General features: G+C 34.6%; 1 protein-coding gene and 1 long non-coding RNA gene across 4 annotated transcripts in view; both read left to right on the top strand.

Annotated features, from left to right (window-relative positions):
* The first annotated feature begins 7,504 nt into the window (after window positions 1-7,504).
* The window catches only part of LOC102806688 (transcription initiation factor IIA subunit 1-like), a 94,193-nt gene continuing 82,034 nt past the window's right edge, over window positions 7,505-19,663 (top strand). For 2 of the 3 annotated variants that reach the window (XR_014926752.1, XM_085491790.1), the window contains exons 1-5: window positions 7,505-7,681; window positions 8,086-8,187; window positions 10,626-10,707; window positions 11,086-11,102; window positions 11,367-11,466. Coding sequence is in view for 2 of the 3 variants with exons in the window: in XM_085491790.1 (XP_085347916.1) it covers window positions 7,664-7,681; window positions 8,086-8,187; window positions 10,626-10,707; window positions 11,086-11,102; window positions 11,367-11,466 (319 nt within the window). In the remaining variant the exon portion in view is untranslated. The remainder of the gene's footprint in view (window positions 7,682-8,085; window positions 8,188-10,625; window positions 10,708-11,085; window positions 11,103-11,366; window positions 11,467-19,663) is intronic. The other variant, XM_085491795.1, reaches the window with a different exon arrangement.
* LOC144354910 (uncharacterized) lies at window positions 14,506-16,073 on the top strand. The gene is made up of 2 exons (XR_013421105.2): window positions 14,506-14,840; window positions 15,913-16,073. It is a non-coding gene; the product is annotated as an uncharacterized LOC144354910 (long non-coding RNA).

Raw genomic sequence — 19,663 nt, 5'->3', positions numbered from 1 at the left:
AATTATGTTTCCTGCAACTGCAAAATTTGGTTAAATGTTAGTTAACATCTGAGTTTCAAAATTTGAATGTTAAACAAAACAAAACATCTACGTTCCCGTAACTTTATGTTTGGTTAATTGTTAATTAAACTTTGAGTTACTAAATGTGGATGTTCAACAAAACAAAAATGTATGTGGCCCATTACTCAAAGTTATGTTAACTGTTAATTAAACATCGAGTTACAATTTGGACAAGGTCTCGCAAAAGTGGTTTTAATGTTTCGTAACTAAATGCTCATAACTCGATGTCTGTAACTCGAACCATTCAGTATCTCACCCTAAACACAAGTTCTCGTCCACATTAAAAAAAACAATGTTTATTAAAATAAACTGAAATATGTGACAGGAACTACAAATATTCTTCATATGCAGAAGCGCGCTTTGATAAATATGCGACAATTTCTCAACTCTGCAATGCCATTACACTGTGTGATGCAGCAGCATACAATAAACATCGTTAATACACAACAGCTCTAGTATGATTATCTCAACACATTGGATATACATGCCAAGCAACCTGTGCTTTAAATATACTCTCGCCAGTGACAATTTAGACTATACACATATGGCAGGGTACCCACAGTTAGACTATGTTCACTAAATTATAAAGACAAGGCTTCTATGGTTTTATGTTTACTCAACAAGATATATCACCAACAAAAACACAGGCAAGGTTTCAATAATTGAGATGCTGAATTGTTCGAGTTACAGACGTCGAGTTACGAACATCGAGTTACAGAAACGGTCATGTTTGTAACTCAATGTTCGTAACTCGATGTCCGTAACTCGAACTATTTAGCAACTCCCAATAATTAGGCTATATAACAATACGGTACTCGAGTGCAATACACAATAGCAAGCAATGTTGACAATATTAAAAATACACACTTGAAATAACAACAGGTGTCAGCTCAAATGCAACAATTGAAAATAAGAATTATCGCAGCTTGTTGCCACTCGCACCAAAGCACGCACTGCCCACGGGCGCTTGCAACAGGATTTATGGTTACGGGAGATAGGTAGGGTTATACATTGTATATACATGTACTAGTTATACTACCTATCTCCCGTAACCATAAATCCTGTTGCAAGCGCCCGTGGCACTCCCTATCCCGCGATCTCAGAGTAAAGCAAAGAAGTGCTAAATATAGACACTACTAAAATAGGAACAAATGCAAAGGCCGGTCCAGATATAAACTAAATATGCATAAAACCACTGTTTCATACACGCAATTTACAAACTTACTCACAGCGAGCGACCTGATACAACAAACAGGGGGAGGGTCAGTTTCGCAATCAGTAAATTACTTACAAAAGTCACTAAAAACCAGTCACCAGTTCAATTTAAAGTTCACACAAATGAGACGGAGATCCCTTCTTTGGTTCTCGGCTAGTGTAGAATTAATACGCATACAAATATTTAAATCGGAGAATTCCCCTGAGCGCGACTCAGTCCGTATTTGATCAGACGCATACGAGTGTGAAGGCAGCGTGCAGTTTGATATACATACGATTCGCGTACAATTCCCTGTTCAGACACGATGTAATTCAATTTGCGCATGCGTAACCTACCAGGCAACGGGCAAGGGTGGGCAGAAATATAAAAAGTCGAAAAGATGGTAAAATGAGCATGGGTGGGTACAAAAGGGGCAGCTAGAAAGACTATATAATCACAGCTGAGAAAAGTGGATTATAAGCTGAAACAGATGATGTTTTCAAAGAAAATGAAGTGAAAAAGACAGACAGTACCTGTGTGTTTCGCTGATTAAATGTGCAGATAATATCTCCGCATCATGTTTTGTTTGACATGGGTTTTTTACTGCCGAATGCCCTTCCTGCCGCAAACCACTGTTATCGGACATGAGCCTAGCCTTTGCCTGAAGGGTTTTCCTTCTAGACTAGCTGTCAACCAAGGCTATGAGTCCAGTCAACTTCGCATTCGCTAGTGAATGGAATTGGCCTTCCCATTGAGTCTGTGGCACCATGTAGTAAATTCAGTGTGCAATTAAATAAATTATATAGCTACAATACACCAATACATAATAATAATTAAGCAGATGAAATAAGAAGTTGATTTAGATTTTGGGAATAGTGGAAGAGTGCTCCAGTGTTTGACGTATATATATGTTATATTATGTTGTGTGGTAGATAGAGGTTTCCATGAGAGGATGATTTAGTCCGATCATTGTCAAGTTCACAGGATTATTTTTTTATGAATATATGAACAGTAAATCATTCACAAATTGTTGTCTGGTAATTCAAATACATGCTAGTCATTCATATTTAAAGTTTTCATGGAGAAAGAAGGATGAGAATACATATGCAAAATAATAATTAACAAAAACGGTCTTTTTGGAACATATTCCATAGGAATCCACGTAAGTGTAACCACTCCTCGCAGTCGGTGTAAGGCCAGCTAGCTCTGCAAAGGCGGATACCGGATTTTTTTTATGGGGGGGGGGGGGTCCAAACTTCAAAATTGCCAGACTAAGTTAAAACAACTTGAATAAATTGTTCATCAAGGGGGTCCGGACCCCAAGAAACCCCCCTAGATCCGCCACGGCTCTGATACCCAGAACAGATCCCAGGTTGATATCTCCCAAATTTCGATACAGTATGTTAGATGAGGAAGTATTAATGTTTTGTACAGTAGAACTAGAACAAATCTCGGAACATAGTGGCGGATGCACGAAATTATACCAACTTTGGAGGGAATGTACGATTTCCACGTCAAGGACGGATCATTATTGTCACACCTCGGTACGCCCTCAATAGTAAAGCTGCCTAATCTTTCGTGTACAGTAATTTGTTTATTGGAAGTTTTAAAGATGATATAATTTGCTTTATACCAGTCAGTGACATTTGTCATGTTCACAGGATTATTTTTTAATGAATTTGAGCAGGTAAGTATTTTCGAAAATCAAAGAAGTTTGTTGATTTCTTTATGTCAATAATATAAATAAGGAAGAATATTGGGCCCAAGATAGATCCTTGGGAAACACCGCACTTAACCGATTTAGGGGGATGATGTGCAACTATGGAAATTTACGGCCTGTTGACGGTTTTCATAATAATTTCGAAACCAAAGAAATGGAAGACCCTTTATTCTATATTGTATTAGTTTTTTTGCATAATATCATGGTGTGCAGACTTCATTGACCAAATTCTCTTTAATAATATAGTGTGGTAAGTCACGTTTGTAATAATCTTTATTCTTGGTTAAAAACAATATTACTCGTGATTGCAAAGGTGGGATAATTATAACTGATCTCAGTGAGTACACATTCATTCTCAATAACATTGTCAGAAACGTTGAAGATCACGTGGTCATTGAGGGTAATTGAATATTCAGCAATTCTAGTGTAGGTGTTAATTGAATGGACAACGGAAGCTATAGCTGCTTATGGGAAATCAATGTATTTAGCAGTGGCATGGGTATTCTGATTGACATGATTAATAATTAAATCTTCAAAATAATACATTTTTTGGGGTGACAATTTGTCAAGACATTTTACAAAACTGTCTAAAAATTATTGAATAGGCATGTTTGTACGATGCACACTCCCATTGAAATACTAAAAGTAGTTAATAAATTAATAAACCTGCTCGGACTGATAAATGTGATATATAGAATATGATATTTGGTAATCCTATTCCTAAGTAATTATTAAAAATAGCTAGACGTTTCGAGCAATGGCTCTTCAAGAAACATTCGAACAATGACTCTTCAAGAAACATTGCTCTTCAAGAGCCATTGCTCGAAATGTCTAGCTATTTTTAATAGTTACTTAGGACTACGATTACCAAATATTATCTTCTATATATCACATTGAAACACTAATTCACTCATATGATATATAGCAATCATGATTTTTAGCCAATGTAATAATATTGTTGTGTGAGTTTTTTGTTTAAAAATATTAATTAACAAAAAAAGGGTTAATTGTAAATAAAGATACTTGTTTTTAAGATTTTTAGCACTGGGTTGGGATAATTTACGAACTATATTTTTTACACATGTTTCATGTTCTTGTGATCGTATTCATACGTTTCTATTACTGTTTAATAATTGTATTGAGGTTTTGGGCCCACGTAACTAACTTCCGATCTGAGCGAGGTACAGTTATTTCATTGGGAGTATGAATCGTACGCCAATCCTACTCGAATTGTACGTCAATTGGACTTGAATCGAACCGTACTCTGTCTTGTTAGATGCGTGGATTTCTGCATGTAGTTCATCCTTGCTCAGGCCGAGGAGCCTCCCTCGACTGACCCAGCCGTGACAATTTTATAATTCTTTCTTAAATTTTGATCCCATGCGAATTTTGCGTCAACGAAAGTGATTCTACAAACTCGTTTTTTAAGAAATAACAATTTAATACAATAAAATTGCTACGACTGGGCCAGTCTAGAGCCAATCTGATTAAAACAACATCCTGGCTAGCATAATTTTTTTCTATATAATTATTATTTATTTTAATTATTTTTGACGTTACAATCGATTGTTTTATTATAAAAGCCAAATATTAAAACGAATAATAATAAATAAAATTAATAGTAACACAAATAAAAATTAATAATAATAATAATAATAATAATAATAATAATAATAATAATAATAATAATAATAATAATAATAATAATAATAATAATAATAATAATAATAATAATAATAATGAAAATGAAAAAAAACATATTAAAATAAAATGTAAAAAATTACGCCAACCAGGATCTTATTTTAATCAGATTGGTCTGGAGCCTCTCTAATCTAACAATATTGTCAGTGTCCTTGACCTGGGGTCATCATGCGAACCTACTGCAGCCAGTCACAGGGCGTACATTATATCCTTTGACAGCAATGTAATTATCATGTAAATTTGGTTGGTGAATGTTATCACCAACGATTTATGTTTTGGTTATACATTCAGGCACAGTCCTGTGATTCAGGTCGTAGTAAATCGTAAAACGCTTGGGCTTACTTGTGCTGGTAATGTTAGAATACGTCTAGCGCCGTTGTGTTTGTGTAGAGAGGACGTAAATTCGGTTAGTTGTGTACCGCTGGTGATTCCACTAGTTACGGTCTGTTTTCTCGCTATCCGCGTATTTTCACAAGCACAAATGCCTCTCAATAGACTCTATATAGTGAGTTCTAACAGCATTACGAAGGCTGAATCGAGTTACTAAATGTGGACGTTCAACAAAAACAAATTAAAATATATGTTGCCCGTAACTCGAAGTTCTGTTAACTGTTAATTAAACTTATAAAACATTTTTCTAACGTCTTTGGTTGAACACCAAGTTATATTTTGGGCGTGGTTTTGCAAAAGTGAACGTGGTTTCGAGAATATGGACGTGTTCATTTTTGTAACTCGATGTTTTTGTAACTCGAATTCGTAACTGGGTGTCCGTAACTCGTACAATTTTTGACTCGTAGCCCTTGCTCTTGGTAGCACAGTACGTCACACTAGAAACACGAGTTTAGGCAAGTTACTAAACTTATTCTAATAAAAACAGCCATTATGTATTTTCTTACAATTCATTCCTGGTTTTATCATAAATTTCCCAGCAATATTCAACAAATATTCTACGGATGTCCTCTCAATAGTGGTATTTAGCCAGTCATCCAGCAACCTAATTTAAGACATTTATTACATTATTTTAAAACGCGGTGGTCGTCGCGCAGCGCATGTTCGAATTTCATGTAAGCAAACAATGTATTTTACACGCGTTGTATACGTCGCTATGAGTCCCATATCGAACAGGACGCGGCAATAATTAACGTTCTTCTTGTTTATTTGTTCTTCGTAATCTTCTGCTGTGTAATCATTCCCTGTATCCAAAGTATCACTTCTGTCATTGCTGTGTTAAATTTAGCGCCCTCAACAACGACGCTGGACTTATACTTTCTACCTCTAACCATCAGAGTACGGTTTACAAGTTTGGATAACAGGCTCGATCAAGCAATGATTCCAACAATGTCGATGGAAATATTGATTTGTGTCTGCGATTCACGAAATTTTCAAAAATGGCAAAAATAACGATGTACTCTATTTCTACTGAACAAAGACGGCCAATTATGCGATACAGTGACGTATTTTGAGAAATTTGTTCTAATATTTTCCAAAATTGCTATTTTAGAACAATTCCATAGAGCACAATGTTTTCGAAAATTTTAAAAACCCATTAAGTAATTCAAGAAAACAAAAAGTACCCCATCATTAACAATATATTATTTTTTCGGCCTATGTCACCAGCCTACAATTTGAGATATGGCATAATATCTCTGCCATGGAAACCTATAGTAAAAACACTATAACACTGCCAAAATGGTCACTATCCACTAAAATACAACCATCATTTTCTCGAACATTAAGCTGGTGACCCACTACTTTTTTAAGCCAATATTTTATAATGCCTGGAAGTACAATATTATAAAATGGATAAATTCTGAGTATTAGAATTCATGAGTAGGCTTCTACCTTAATGGCAGTGAACGAACTTAAAGGTCTAGTCTAAACAAAAATTTAAAAATAGTACACAAATTATTATAAGTTTTGTATTTTCTCAAATATTTATAGCGAGGAGAACGAACCCCCGAGCAGTATTCTGGTCTACTTATCACCAAGGCAACATACAGCGAGACTATAACGCTTTTTCTCTTTGAGATTTAGCATGTTTACATGTTTCTTCAATATGTCTTGTAAAATATAGGTCTGAACCAAAAGAGATATTTCTATGAAATAACAGATTTCTTGTTATTAAATGATATCACCATGGCATTTACTAATATTCAGTTTGGGCTTTCACAAATTACACCAACTAACTACCTTCATTAAATCTCTGCTTCAACGAACATAATCGTCCGAACCGTTTCTTTCCCGGAATAATTTTGACCATAGACTCTCTAAAAGTGGGTCTATGTTTTGACTCATTATAATATATACTGTGATTCATATTGCTTGCAGGGAAATCATAAAGCTATTCATTATTTGGAAAAGTGCGGTATTATTTACCAGTCAATTAAAGTCATGGTTTTCCACTGACAATGATAGGAATTTCAGACACTTATCGAGAGTGGGCATTTGTTGCTGAGTAGTTGGGTAAACCAGGCTAGTTGGTAATTGGGAAGGTAGGAAGTCTCAATCTTGTGTCTTGGCACATTGCTGTCAATGAATACACAACTTCCGTAATCCTTGGCTTAGAAAATGGCAACAAAAATCCTGTCAGCACGTTTCGCATTTTGTTTGCTAGTCACTGACATGACTGATTTTAAACACAAACTCGATCAAATATGTTAGTTGTTTGAGACAAAACATCATCATTGGGAAATGCACCCAGGTCATTGGGTTTCAGTTCAGATTTTACCTTGTGGTTATGTGATGGCGCACTCATGGGCCACACGTGACTGTGAGTTAGCCAATTGCCGTTAGGCAATCAATTGCCCCGAGTCGAAGCAATACAGAGACCCCCCTATATTGATAATTCAGGGGTAATCGATGAGTATAAAAGCGCTCGCAGCTCAGTCGTCTTTCGGCTTCGAAGAAGCCCGTGGTTCAGAAATAGTGGAGTGTGTGAAATTTGGGGCTAAAATCGCGCTTTAAACAATTGGTTATATAGCGCTACAATGGCTCAAAATTCAGTGGTAAGGGTATACTTTATTTTTAACACTTAAAATAGCTATATTTACGAATATTTGGAGGAAATTCTTTCTCTGAAACATGGCTAGTCATGATGTCATTTGAAAACTCAAAGGCAACATATGGAACTGGTACTTGCCAGTGACAATATTTACCACAGCACTGGTTTAACTGGCAAACCTCGCATCGCATGCGACATTATAGCAGGAGTTTATGCCACTACATGTGCCAGCCAGTCATTTCGGTTTGAAAATCTGTGTACGGTGTGTAACATGTGTTTATAGGAATGATAGAAACATTAATGTCCTTTGTTTGCCAATGGCTCAGGCAACCACTTTTCGAACCTAGACTACAACGTTTTGCTTGGTTTACTTTTTTTAAATACGGCATTTATACACTCTCTTTGCAGTCGAAATTGTATCAAAGTGTCATTGACGACGTTATTAATAATGTACGAGAGTCTTTTCTCGACGAAGGCGTGGACGACCAAGTTCTTCAGGAACTCAAACACGTAAGAAACCATTTTCCGTATGTACATGTATGTAAAGGAGCCGAACAAGTCGAGAATGCAGTGTAGACATTCGCTCGATTTCTTTCCCTGTAAATGTGCGCTTGAATATTCAACTTACACGTGAAACTAGGCCTGCATGGTGTGATTGACCGTAGTTGGTAAACAGCCGATAAAACAAGGAGAGAGGGTTACACCGCGGACAAACTGTTCCCGTGAAAAGCACTGCGATTCATTCTCGCTACTGCGGCCATTGCCTTGTAATGGGTCGCGCTTGCTGTGGCAGACATGTATTTTATAAGGACGGTAATTTGCATAAGTATAATAAAGCTGTCATTCATGTCGTAGTCCCGCCCTTGCCCTTGTTTGACCTTCAGTGAGGTTGATTGCTAATGGTAAATGCAGGTTGGGACATGGCTAGTTCATCAACAAAAGTGCATTTGTGTAGAAAAACTGTTTCCAGCGCCCTGTGATTCAGAAAATGTGGGCATCACAGGTCATATTCTACATACTAAAGTAATTACATATTTCGCAGTGTGATCATCTCTAGCAGAAATGTTGAGTTTTTAAACCGTAAGCCATGTCTGAAGTTATGCTTACAAATAGCTTGTACATTGTTCCAAGTGAAGATTTTAAAATTATTTTCTTATTTGTATGAAATGTATTTCAAATGAAATTGTTTGCTGAATGAAATTTCATTCTTAGATTACTGATAATTTGTAGTCATGATATTCTTTCAGTTATAAGTTTACTTGTAAAAAATGTCTATGCTGAAAAGAGAAGAAATATAAATAGTTAGGCATAAAAATAATTTGAGAAGACATTTGAGCTGCTGATTATGTGAACCAGATGAGAACATTTTTTCATGAAAAAAAATTGCATAGATGTATTGCTATACTGTTTGGGAACTCGTATGCAATTCGTGTTATATTCTATAAGGGACCATGAAATTAATACTGTTATTCTGAAAGTGATCTTGGGATTTATATAGAACATGTACTACTAAATGTTATTATACAAGTATTGATACATACCCCAGCATTTATTCAATTCATATCTTCATGGATATTCACCAGTGATAAACACATAACAATCAAGTCTAGTTTTCATTTTGCAATATAAATACATTTCAAACTTCTGAAGTATTTTTCATCAATGTACATGTACATTTAATTCTCGTTCTATAACGAATACAACTAAAAGGAGATTACTGCGGTGTCACTTTTTCATGGTCATATTATTTTTATGATATTACAATGCAAATATTGACAACATTATTTTTGGAAATGTAGTTTTTGAAAACATCATTCCTCTGCACACTCAAATAATTGCCTGTGCATGGTGGTTGCTTTTATTTTTTCATTATTTCTGTTAAGAAACTGCTCATGTTGATCATATATTGTGTAGTCCAGTGCTGGCTGATGATAAATATTTGTTTTTCTGTTGCTGGTCATTATGGAGTATTGCCAGTAGTAAAAGTACCAGGACATAACTACATACCATACTAATCCCCAGTAACACAGATGAGGTAGCTCACATGTTAGCTATCAAATGCCTTTACATATATGGTAAATTGAAATTTTATAAATTCAGTGAGTCTCTTTTTAAGGCTATATATTGTTCTATAGACAGGCCGAATTTCTATCAATTCAATTATGGTTGTAGACGTGGCTGAATATCAATATATTGTTTGAATAGTCTTTTCCATTTTAAAATTACAACTGTGGGCTAGCCCTGTTGGCTAATATTTCTAAATCACGTTGCTGATGGTGCTCTGTGGACAGTTAGTTTCACCTGATATGTTGTCTGTTCAAAGATATGAAAGCTTTGCAAAGATATCACAGGACATCTATAAACATATTTCATAACTAATTGTATTTGTACACAATTCATAAAACAGAGTGGGATTTGAAAGCAAAAGAAGATAAGTCATGTGCTAAATTATACCCACATCATGCATGGCACTACCATTCTGCATTCCTCGTTGTGTGGATGTCATATTGTGTAGTATTGTATCTGAAGCAGAAAGCTAAAATAACATGCAAGTTTCACTGTAATACATGTATCACACTATTCAGAATGTTTTATTTTATCTGGTAGCAAATCATATCTACCACTTATTCTGTTGCATGTATTTCAAATACAATATACAGAAAGTGTTTGAAAATACTATAGATTCATCCATCCATACTAAACAAGTGTTTATTGTAAAATATATTGAATACACTATCTATAAATTTACTGAACACACATTGAGGACTTGTAACTGGAACTGGCATCATTGGAGTGGGGATGATTTGGAGATCATTTGTTGAATACCTCTATGGATATGAAAGTAAAAAAAAAACTGTGTCAGCAGGCACTGTGTTAAACATGTTTCTGAAAATTATATTAGAACTATTAAAAAACCTTATTTTCTTATTTTTTTTTTTTGATATTAGATTTGGGAAAGCAAATTGGCGCAATCCAAAGCCTTAGATCAACAAAATGACACTGTGTTAGTCCAATATGCAGCTCGTTCAGGTAGGTGTATTTAATGATAAATATATGAATGTGAATAAAGTAACCAGTCTTTAATGTCAGGGTGGTGGGTGGGGTGCATACACGCTGCATTCTAGTCTGTGCATCTTTCTGCATAAAAATAAATCTTATTATATTGGACCATTTATATAATTCGGAGAAACTTGAACAGATTTTTTATAAGATTCTCATGTCTTAGCCTAGGTAGCTGTTTTTTATGCACTATTGAGAACTGCATCTTTCCGAATAGTGACCTTTGTCATAATGTAGATTAAATATAAATAGGTATTCTTACTTTGTATGAAACATAGAATGTACTTAACTATGATTACACTATACTTACTATGTATTTGGTCTTCTCTCTATATGTACTGCAACCAGCAGCCGAGCCTACTATGGTAAGTTGTCCTAACTATTGACACTTATAAAGTAATACTGTTAACAAATGCAATAATTTGGTGTATAAAGCCATAATGTGTACATTTGTAGATATACTGTATGAATGTCAAGAGACTCATCTATAAATCCAATCTGAGTTTTAGAGTAGGCGACAAGATTCAGATTTAGTAGCCAAAGCGTAACATTTTTGTATGAGTTAATCTACACCTGCATTTACCAAGTACAGAACTGTGGTACAATTTGTTGTTCATGTGTTTTTTCAGAGTGCATCAGCACAAGCAGCCACTCTGGCTTTACCAGAGGGAATACTCGCATATCAGCCTCAGCAACTAACGTCCAGCGTTGCCTTACCTACAGCAACAGGTAAGTATTGACATTGAATATTTCTCTATACCCTACTAGACTGTCTGTTAGCTTATATTGTATTGTCCAGTATTTGTATATTACAAGCTTCATATACAATGAAATAAATAATCTGGACATCTGTCACTAATTAGTATGCATGGTTTGTCAATATGCCGCCTATCAAAAATGTGATGCTATTATAAATGGAAAGGAACAATTTTAAACCTCATTACTGATTTTATTGCATTTTCTCCCACTTTTTTACTCCTGTGTGCGAAGCACGCAATGGGAGTCTTTGCAGTTATCTTGTCTGTCTGTATGTATGTGTGTGTGTGTGTATGTGTGTGTTTTTGTCCGTTCCATGGATATCTCAAGAACCGTATGTTGGTTTTTAATGAAACTTGGTGTGTAGATGACTAGGCTAATGTGCAGATTTGATTAGGTTTTGGTTGTAATTCATGCATATTAATTACCTGATTTGCATAATTAATCAATTTTCAGCTTTTGATATTTTTTTTTTTTTATGATTTATTTCACCAATAATAATAACAATTCTAGTAATCTTATAATAATAATAATAATAATAATAATAATAATAATTTCTTGGTGTGGACCACAGAGGTAGTTCATCCGAACTAATCTAGTCTGTGGCCCAATCCTAACCAATATACATTTCTATGCAGGCTATATATACATATATATATATATATATATATATACACATATATAAATATATATATATATATATACATATACACACACATACACATACACACACATACATATATACACACACACATATATATATATATATACACACGTACACATACGTGCACACACATACATATATACACATACAAACAAAAAACAAAATCTCCAGAAATAAATAAGTAAAATAATAATAATAAAAAAAAAATGAGAGAAAAAAAGAAAGAAAAAAAAATGGAGCTGTTAATGCGCTACTCTGCACATCATATTATTAGTGGAACAATCGTGGGCAAGTACAAATAAAGTTTAGCTGCAAATAATATTTGTATCATACATATGATAAAGCTAGTATTTAAATATTAAAGTACGGTGTTCAGTATATGTTGTTTTAGGGAACTTTTGAAAGTTATTCTATTAGTAATTTGTTTGATTGGCTCAGGTAGAGAATTCCAATGTTTTACGGCTGTATATTTTAAAGTATGTTGGGAAAGTGAAAGATTCATCCTGGGGACATAGTAGTTATTACCTGACGCAAGTCGTGTTGGATATAAATGAGGTAGAGGGGAGAGATAGTCATTGATAGTATGGGCATAGCGGTTGCTTTTCAGATCATAAATGAACAGACATATCTTAAATTTACACAACTTGTGAATATCAAGTATGCCCAGTTTTTTAAATAGAGGGGCAGTATGTGCATTGTAAACGGCAAAAGAGATAAGCCGTACAACTTTCTTTTGCAAAAGAAGGATAGGCTCTAATAGTGTATGATAGGCGTTTCCCCATACTTCTAAACAATAACTAATATGCGGGAGAATCAGGGAATTGTATAACAAAAGTAAAACTGATTTGGGCACATAATGTCTGATCTGGGAGATAATACCAACTTTGGGGGCAATTATTTTTTTTACTTTTTCAATGTGAGGTTTCCAGTTGAGGTGCTGGTCAATGGACACGCCAAGATAATTGATTGAACAAACGCCCTCTATCTCAAACCCATTTATATCCAAGCTGCCCTCAATGCCCAGGTGTTTATGAGGCGTTTTAATAGTCATGCATTTGGTTTTTTCTACATTGACTGTAAGTTTGTTGGCACTGCACCATTCACAGACTCTTTGAAAATCGTTGTTAGTATGTGCAAGTTTGATTGTGTTACTTTTAATATACTGAAAGAAGTTAGTATCGTCTGCAAATAGGCGAAAGTCAAAAGCATTAGTTGAGTTATTGATATCATTTATGTAAATTAGGAATAAAAGTGGGCCAAGAATTGATCCTTGTGGAACACCACACTTTATTGGTTTATATGTAGATGTAATATTGTTAATTTTCACTGATTGATAACGGACAGAAAGGTAGTTTTTAAACCAGAGTAGCGGGAGCCCTCTGATCCCATAATATTGTAATTTGTGGAACAGAATATTGTGATCTATAGTATCAAAGGCTTTTTTCAGGTCGATAAAAATTCCAAAAGTAATATAACCTTTGTCCAGTTTCTCGGCTATGTCTGAGATCAGGTCGGCTAGGGCAAGTGTTGCGCTGTGTTTTTTACGAAAACCAAATTGTGTTTTGATAAGTATACTTTTTTTCTCTATGAAATTAATCAGCTGTTTATTAACAATTGATTCAACAATTTTACTAAATGTAGGCAGGATAGATATGGGTCTGTAATTGTTGGTATCTGTAGTAGGTCCTTTTTTATAAATTGGGGTAATTTTAGCAGTTTTGAGAGAGTCTGGAAAAATGCCTTGGCTCAGTGAACAATTGATAATATGTGCGAGAGGATGAGAGATTAGGTGCGCGGCGTCTCTTGCTAGTTTTGGGTGAATGCTGTCATGTCCAACAGATTTTTTCGGGTCAAGGGAAATAATTTCTTTGAAAACGTCGATGTCGCTTACAGGATGAAAGAAGAAAGAGTTTAGAAAATTGCCAGTGAGGTAATCAATGAAATCACCAGAGCTAGTAATTTGAGCGGCAAGATTTGGACCGATATTAACAAAGTGGTCATTGAACTCATCTGCAATATCTGAACTAGTGGTCAGTATTTTGCCAGAATTGCCTGAAATTAATTTCTGTGGAACGGTTGAACGATTAGACTTATTAAGGACTTCGTTGACCACTTGCCATGTTTTGTTGCTATTGCCACGGGATGCTGAAAATTTGTTTGAATAATACCGTTTCTTGGCCAATTTTAGTAATTGCAAGTACTATTACTTCATTACTTTTCAACGAAACTTGGTACATAGATGCTCTAGAACAGTTCAAAGACCTGATTAATTTTAAGTAAAAATGTGTGCATATTAATCAACTACTTTGCATAATTAGTTAATTTTTGGCTTTTACACTGATATCGCAAGTACTAATCATCACGTTTCAATGAATCTTGGTACATAGATGATCTAGGACAATGCACAGACCTGATAAGTTTTGGGTTAAAATCAGTGCATGTTAATTACCTAATTTGCATAATTAGCCAATATTCAGCTTTTACACTGATATCACATGTACTCAGGCTGAATGGAGAGTACCTCATTTACATATGTAAATGAGAATTAGGTTTGATTTTGAACAGCGCCCTCAATCCAGTCTATGACGGTTGGCCTACTCACGAGTATTTTTCTTCCGGCGATTTTCAGTAATACTTCCAAACGTTTACACTCACTTGGAGTTTTGTTGGTGAATTATTGTTGGTAAGTACTTGTAAATAAGTGTTTTTAGTTGTTTTAGTAATTTCTTGTGTGAAATCTGAATCGGGCGTACGCTATCACATCGTAAATCAAAGGCCGATAAATGTTTGCCGAGAATACAAGCTAAGCATAATTTGGTGCAATAAATCATGGCAATTGAAAGTTCAAACACAGATTAAATAGGTTTTATTAAAAATGTTGTGGCTCAAGGCTGATTTTCATTAGAAAATCGACGTCAAAGTGGTGATACGAAATGGACCAGTTATCTCAATTCAAGATGGCGTCGCTCTATACTTACTGCATGTACATATGGATCACATATGTAGCAGGGCATATCAGTGCTAACTAAAATTGACCTCGACCATTATAGAAGCATATTTAGTTTCATCACTAGTTATTTTACCGATAAAATATCCTGATAAAATATTTACATGTTACTGTTAGAGTTAATGTGTTAAATAATTTTTGGAAATGTGCATGCATTTCCCCATGATAAAATGAGGTAATTTCAGAAATCCCATAGGTCAGGGAAAACAGGAAAATCAAGGAAAAGGGTGAAAAGGAAATTCCCTGCATGGAAAAATCAGGGAATTTGGAAAAAAAAATAAAAAAATCAGGGAAATATTTTGAGATAGAGTGGTAAATAATTTTATAGGCATGCAATAGAACCTTCTTAAAAACATGTACATGGTTTAGTTGTCACCACTTGTTGGCTGCCAGATTTCGTAATTTGTTGAATAGAAGTGTAAACAACATATTCATTTTCTGAACAACTAAACATTTTACTGATCAGTCTATTGTTTGCAACAAAATGATGGCCAACATGTATGTAGCAATGAAAATTGTGTTTGGGGATGCCCCTTTGATTGTAATCTGTAGAGTTTAAGGAACAGGGAAATTATGTACCTGATCAGGGAAATGTCAGGGGGAAATCATTTGTCTGTCATTTGTTGATAGTTTTAACATGTCATTTATGTTATGTCCTGATATGGTCATTCATTGTTTTTCATAAATATTTTTGGGGATGGGAATGCTATACAGTTTGTAATTTAATTCTTGCTTTGCTTAATTTCAGGATTTATATACCCAGTAGTTTCTTGTGATGTCAGTGCCGACTCAGTGGATCTTGCTGTAGACACAACAAAGAAAGCGTTTATCCAAATATCCTTATATACGTTCCTGACTTTATCACTGTATTGTTTTTTGTTAAATATATCATTGGTTGCTAAATCTTTATTCTGTGGTTGGACTGTCTTTATTCTGCATTTTTCAAGTAACATTGTTCTCTGGTATACAGTTCTGTACTGTAGTACAGGGTGTTTTTCTTTGGTTGTATAGTTCCTACATTTGCTATACAGTTTCTGGAGTTTGTGTCGTTAAATATTTTTCCCTTCATTCATATTTAAGGCAAGTTGATTGAAAATGGTTTTATTTAAACACTGTAGTGTTCTGACATCAACGAGCAAGGACTGCTTGAAAAAAATTGAGGAGCTGTATCTAAGTTGTAGAAAATGTAGTTCTGGTGATGTTTACAGTAAGCTGATTGTAATTGAAAAATTGACTCATTATAGATTACTGAAATTAAGATTAGGTTCTAAATTACATCAAACAGCATTCAAGCAATATGTAAGAAAAATGCACTTGAAGTTTGTGCATACCATGCAGAACAAATACAAATCAAAGAGAGATTACATGAAGCAGTATTCACCTCTTGTAAAACAAATTCTCTATTATAAGCGACAACTGAAAAAAATTAAATTGACTAAATGTGATGGTCGAATCCAAAAAGCTGTTATTAACAAAAGATTACAGCAGTTATTGATATTGACTAAAAAATTGCATTATGATGATATGCTAACAGAACAAGATTTAAAAAGAAAACAAATGTGTTTGCAATTTTCTCAAAAATTAAAAAAAAAAGTATCCTCTAAGCATACAGATTTGTCAAAAATTGTTGTAAACATTGATGGTAGAAGGGAGAAACTGAAGGTTTCTAACACTTGTGGGTGGAGTATTCGCTCATCTATTTGTTCACAGTTTGGTTTAAAACTAGGAAAGTTCAAATTATTTTATTTAGGAAAACCTCTCTATGATGAAAAAAATATTACTTTCCCACCAGTTGTGGATGTTGTCATCAATATTTCAGGACATGGAGGTGGTCGGTCACAGGCTGAACAAGTCCATCCAGAGAAAAAAAAATGTGGACCCTGCTCTAAATGTGGGGTAAAACAAGCAACTAGATGGTATCATAAATCCACAAAACCATCTGAATACCTTGATTGGTTACAAACAAAATATGGCATTGTTAAAAGTTGTTGTATCTGTCCTGCCTGTGACAGACAGATTGGTATAGCATTCAAAAATGTTGGTCAGGATCAAAATAAGCCTGACGGTAGAAAGCGAAAGGAAAAAACGTGCTTTATCTGTAGTGAGTCTAGCTCCCATGATACAACTGTGGAGGATGCATCATTGTTTGTGGGTTTATTTAACATACATACCCAGACACAGACAGATTCAATTCCTACTTCCTTGTCGCTTTGTGAAACTCATTATCAAACATGGAAAAGAAGAAATCTAATACACTGTTGCATGCCAGATTGTAATAAGATAATAATTGGACGAATAAGAAATCCACCAAATTTAGAAATTCTTCAAGCTTTTTTAAGTGAACATGGTGACTTTCCTGGTCTTTATCTTGACAAAGCTTCTCCTGTATGTCAACCATGTTATATGAAGTTATTTCATACCAGTGACAGAATAACTAAGCAAAAAGGGGGTATTTTATCTGTAACTAGTGAGTTAGTGACAATTGTGGAAGGCTTGGCAGAAAAGCTTGCCAACTATTCTACCTCTGGAGACTTGGAGGAATATGCCATTTGTAAGACTTCTTGCTTTGTTGGTCAAAAGATTCTGGCAAGTCAACCATTGTTAATGACAGAGGTAAAAAATAAGTATGTCAGTATAGTGACAACTTTGTACAGTCAGAGAGACTCCAATACACATCCACTCTGTTATTTTACTGACAAATCTCTATTTTCATTAAAAACAGAAATGACAAAATTTTTTTCTCATATACAGTTGTCAACAATACATGAAAAAGGAAATGTAAATTCTAGGTACAGTACCTTGCTACTTAGGTTTGGTGTAAATGTCAGAGATATCTTACACCGGCAATACTACCACTCAAAGGCAACAATTGAAAAATTGCAAGAAAGTTGTGAGTTTTTATCGAAGCAGATTTCAAAGCAAACTTCTACTGCATTACCAGATTCCAATGCCTTCCTGAGTACTGCAGCTGAGAATTTGTGTACTAGGCTGCATGAACAGGCAGCAGAGTTTACTGAAAAGTATAAGGGCTGCACTTCCCTTACTGACATCAATATATTTGATATTGGGAAAAAAATTGATCCAGTTCTATGGAATTTTGTATTTTTGATTACTCAAAATAAAACTGAGAGATCAGAAATGTTTAAAAATAGTTTCAAGTGGACTGAGCATTACATCGGCTTTTATAAAGAAACATCAATAAATAAGCATAAAAGATATTTAAGGATTTTTTTTAATGTATGCCACTTGCTATATATGTCAAATAATGAATGTTCATATCCTATTCACCTGTTACTTAGTGATTGTGTAGATACCTATTCAGGCTCTACAAAATTGATGTCATTGTTAAATTCGTTTGGTATTATTTCATCTAAAGATACAGCAAGGGTACATATGAACAAGGTGATTTTAGATATGTTGACAGAACAGTTTGAGAGCAGTTTCACACCTGATGCATTTGCTATAGCCTCATTAGACAATATTGACATAGGCCAACCTTATGCAACTGTCACACCATCCTTTAAAAACAGGGGAATCCATGCCACTTCTTACCAGGCAGTGGAACCTAAACCAACTTTGCTAAAAAATTCTGTTGATGATTTCATACGAGGGAGTACAAGAAATGTTAGTTATGATGAACTAAAATTAATTAAAGTGAAGTCGGATTCTCTTAATCTGTTTAGATGTATTGCTGTGTGTTGTAATAAAATGTTACGGCAATGTGTACGAAATGATGATGGGCAACCTGTAGATCAGTCACTGACTGACTTGGAGTCTAATTTGGCAAATATGATCAAACAACGTCTTGGCACAGAATTGGCCTTGGATCAGAATGTAAACTATTTTGAAAAACATATTTCTAGTGATGACCAATTGTTTCTTCTTTCTTTGGAGTGTCATGACTTCATGACAAGAGCCAACAAACTCCAAAGTTCTTCCATAAAAGGTGACTATCTTGAACTGCTGTGTTTGTCGTACCTTTTAAAATGTCCAGTAAAAATATTTGGAAGTGATAAACAAATTATATGGTCTGTGGGGACAAAGTTCGTAAATGTAGAACCATTTTATGTTAAAAGATTACTCAATGGTGAATATATGTTGTTATTATCAGAGCTCAGATATAATGATACCCATGATTTAATAGATCAAACCAACAACGATATTTTGCAACCATGGTTTACTATTAATGCTAGACTTCTTGATCCAATTTTATTGGGCAAAACAATGATAGAAGTCTATGGGACTCAATTATTTCATGTTGCTAAAACAAGTCAGGATGACGATGGCCCTCCTGCACCTAAAAAAAAAGAAATCTATTTCTGTTCAAGCACTAAAAACAAAGTTAGATGAATCACAACACTTTTTACCACAAATTGCTTCATATTCATTTCCTGATAAAAAACAATTATCCATTGATGATTTTAAATTTTTAAAATGTGAACAGGAAGCCATTGACAAAGTAAAAAATGATTCATTTTTCTATTGTTCTATGAAGCACG

Source organism: Saccoglossus kowalevskii, chromosome 2 (genome assembly GCF_978046115.1).
Source record: "Saccoglossus kowalevskii chromosome 2, keSacKowa6.1, whole genome shotgun sequence".
Lineage (NCBI taxonomy): Eukaryota > Metazoa > Hemichordata > Enteropneusta > Harrimaniidae > Saccoglossus > Saccoglossus kowalevskii.
Note: the sequence above shows the minus strand (reverse complement) of the source record. Positions and strands in the feature narration are given on the sequence as shown.